At 35.4% G+C, this 1,758-nt stretch overlaps 1 protein-coding gene across 1 annotated transcript in view; it reads left to right on the forward strand.

Moving 5' to 3' along the window:
* Nucleotides 1-220: 220 nt before the first annotated feature.
* The window catches only part of LOC106532436 (copine-2), a gene marked incomplete at its 5' end in the record, with an annotated part of 27,314 nt that continues 25,776 nt past the window's right edge, over nt 221-1,758 (forward strand). Inside the window, 1 exon segment of the mRNA XM_014028482.1 lies at nt 221-305. Within this exon segment, the coding sequence (XP_013883936.1) occupies nt 221-305 (85 nt within the window).

The following is a 1,758-nucleotide window of genomic DNA, read 5'->3' on the forward strand; positions in this document are numbered from 1 at the left end:
AAGTTATCCTTCGCTGTCACAGCCTCTCAGCCAGATCCTTCAAACCTGATGCTCCCTCCATCCAGCCCTGCTGTCCTCTGAGCTCAGTCCTGTTGGTTCTGACTCACTTTTTCTTTTCGTCCGTCTTCTTCTGTCTTCTGTCTTCTTCTGTCTTCTGTCTTCTTTCTTCTTCTGTCTTCTGTCTTCTGTCTTCTGTCTTCTCCGTTCAACGTCTCCTCAGGTGGAGTTCGACTGTATCAACCCCAAAAAACAGAAGAAGAAGAAAAACTACAAGAACTCAGGAGTTATTATTGTCAAGTCCTGTAANGGGTGGCGTTGTTGAGCAACTTACTAAAATTAAACTTTCACAAAACCTGAGTTTCCATCTAGTGTCGCCACAGGTGGACAACCAGAAAATATAACAACTAACTGGAGAAACTAAACTTCCTGTGAAAATGTAGCGTGAATGCAAAAAAAAGTAGCTGAAATTATATCAGAAAAAATAGCAGAAAAGTTGCTTTAAAAACAGAAAAATACTAAAGATGGCAGAAAAATGGCTGAATTAAGCAAAAAAAAATTGCTGAAATTAACATAAAGTGAAATTAGCTAAGAAAAAAAGCTCAGATTAGCAGGAAACAGTTACAGCAAACGAAAACTTGTAGAAAAAAAAGGAAAAAAATGCAAAAATAAAATGAAGGAAGCTAAAATTAGCACAAACTGAAAAAACATAAAAAGACTAAACGAAGAAGTTGCAATAAGCTGAAATCAGCTGTATAGTAGCTGAAGAAGCTGAAAACACCAAAAATAGCTGCTTTGCTGAATCAAGCATAAAATAGCTGAAATGAATAATAAAGCTGAAATTAGCAGAAAGCATCTCAAAGGAGCATAAAAAGCTTGATAAGCTTTAATCAGCTGTTTAATAGCTGAAAAGGCTGAAAAACACTAAAATAGCAAAAAATGCAAAAGAGCTGATTTGCTGAATTAAGCATAAAATAGATGAAATAAACGTGAAAAAAGCTGAAATTAGCTAAAAAAGCTGAAATTAGCAGAAAGAAGCTGAAAAAAGTCCAGCCAGAACAGGTGAAAGGTTATAAACAGCTTAAAGGTTTTGAAGACTCTGTAGGAAACCATTTCAATAAAAAATGTGGCTAAAAAAAATCTAAATTAAAATGTTTTTTTATGATGGCCTCCCTTCTCCCCTTATAGCCATCCTCTCCACACCATTATGTTTTTTTTTCTTTTTGGATGGCCTCCCTTCTCCCCTTATAGCCATCCTCTCCACACCATTATGTTTTTTTTACTCCTAATCGCTATTTCTGTCTTTCTATCTTTCTAATTACTTCTCTCTCTGTTTTTCTCTCTCTATTTTCTCTTCACATAAATAAATAAATAAATTAAAATGTTTTTACTTAAATACAAAAATAGTCATGCCAAAAACCAACCCAGAAGCAAACTGGATGTCAGCAGTAGAAGAGGTGAAGCTGCAGCACCGAGGTGATTTTAGCTTCAACCGTCTGACAGGAAGGATCAGAAACAGCTTAAAGAGAAACTTACCACAAAATTATTTTTTTTAGCTATAAACTGTCTAGTATGTGTCTAAAATGTTATATAGTACTGTTTCTGTGCTAATTTTGATGTTTTTGTGCGTATTTGTTCAAATCTGTAATATTTGGTGTAAAAACGTGTTTTTGCTGCTCATATGGGTYGAGCAGTGGTACTGCAGGCTAATTTGCATATTGGTTAACGGCTCTCCAGGACGTGCTTTTCCACGGTTTCATC

Source organism: Austrofundulus limnaeus, unplaced genomic scaffold (assembly GCF_001266775.1).
Source record: "Austrofundulus limnaeus strain Quisiro unplaced genomic scaffold, Austrofundulus_limnaeus-1.0 Scaffold767, whole genome shotgun sequence".
Classification (NCBI taxonomy): domain Eukaryota; kingdom Metazoa; phylum Chordata; class Actinopteri; order Cyprinodontiformes; family Rivulidae; genus Austrofundulus; species Austrofundulus limnaeus.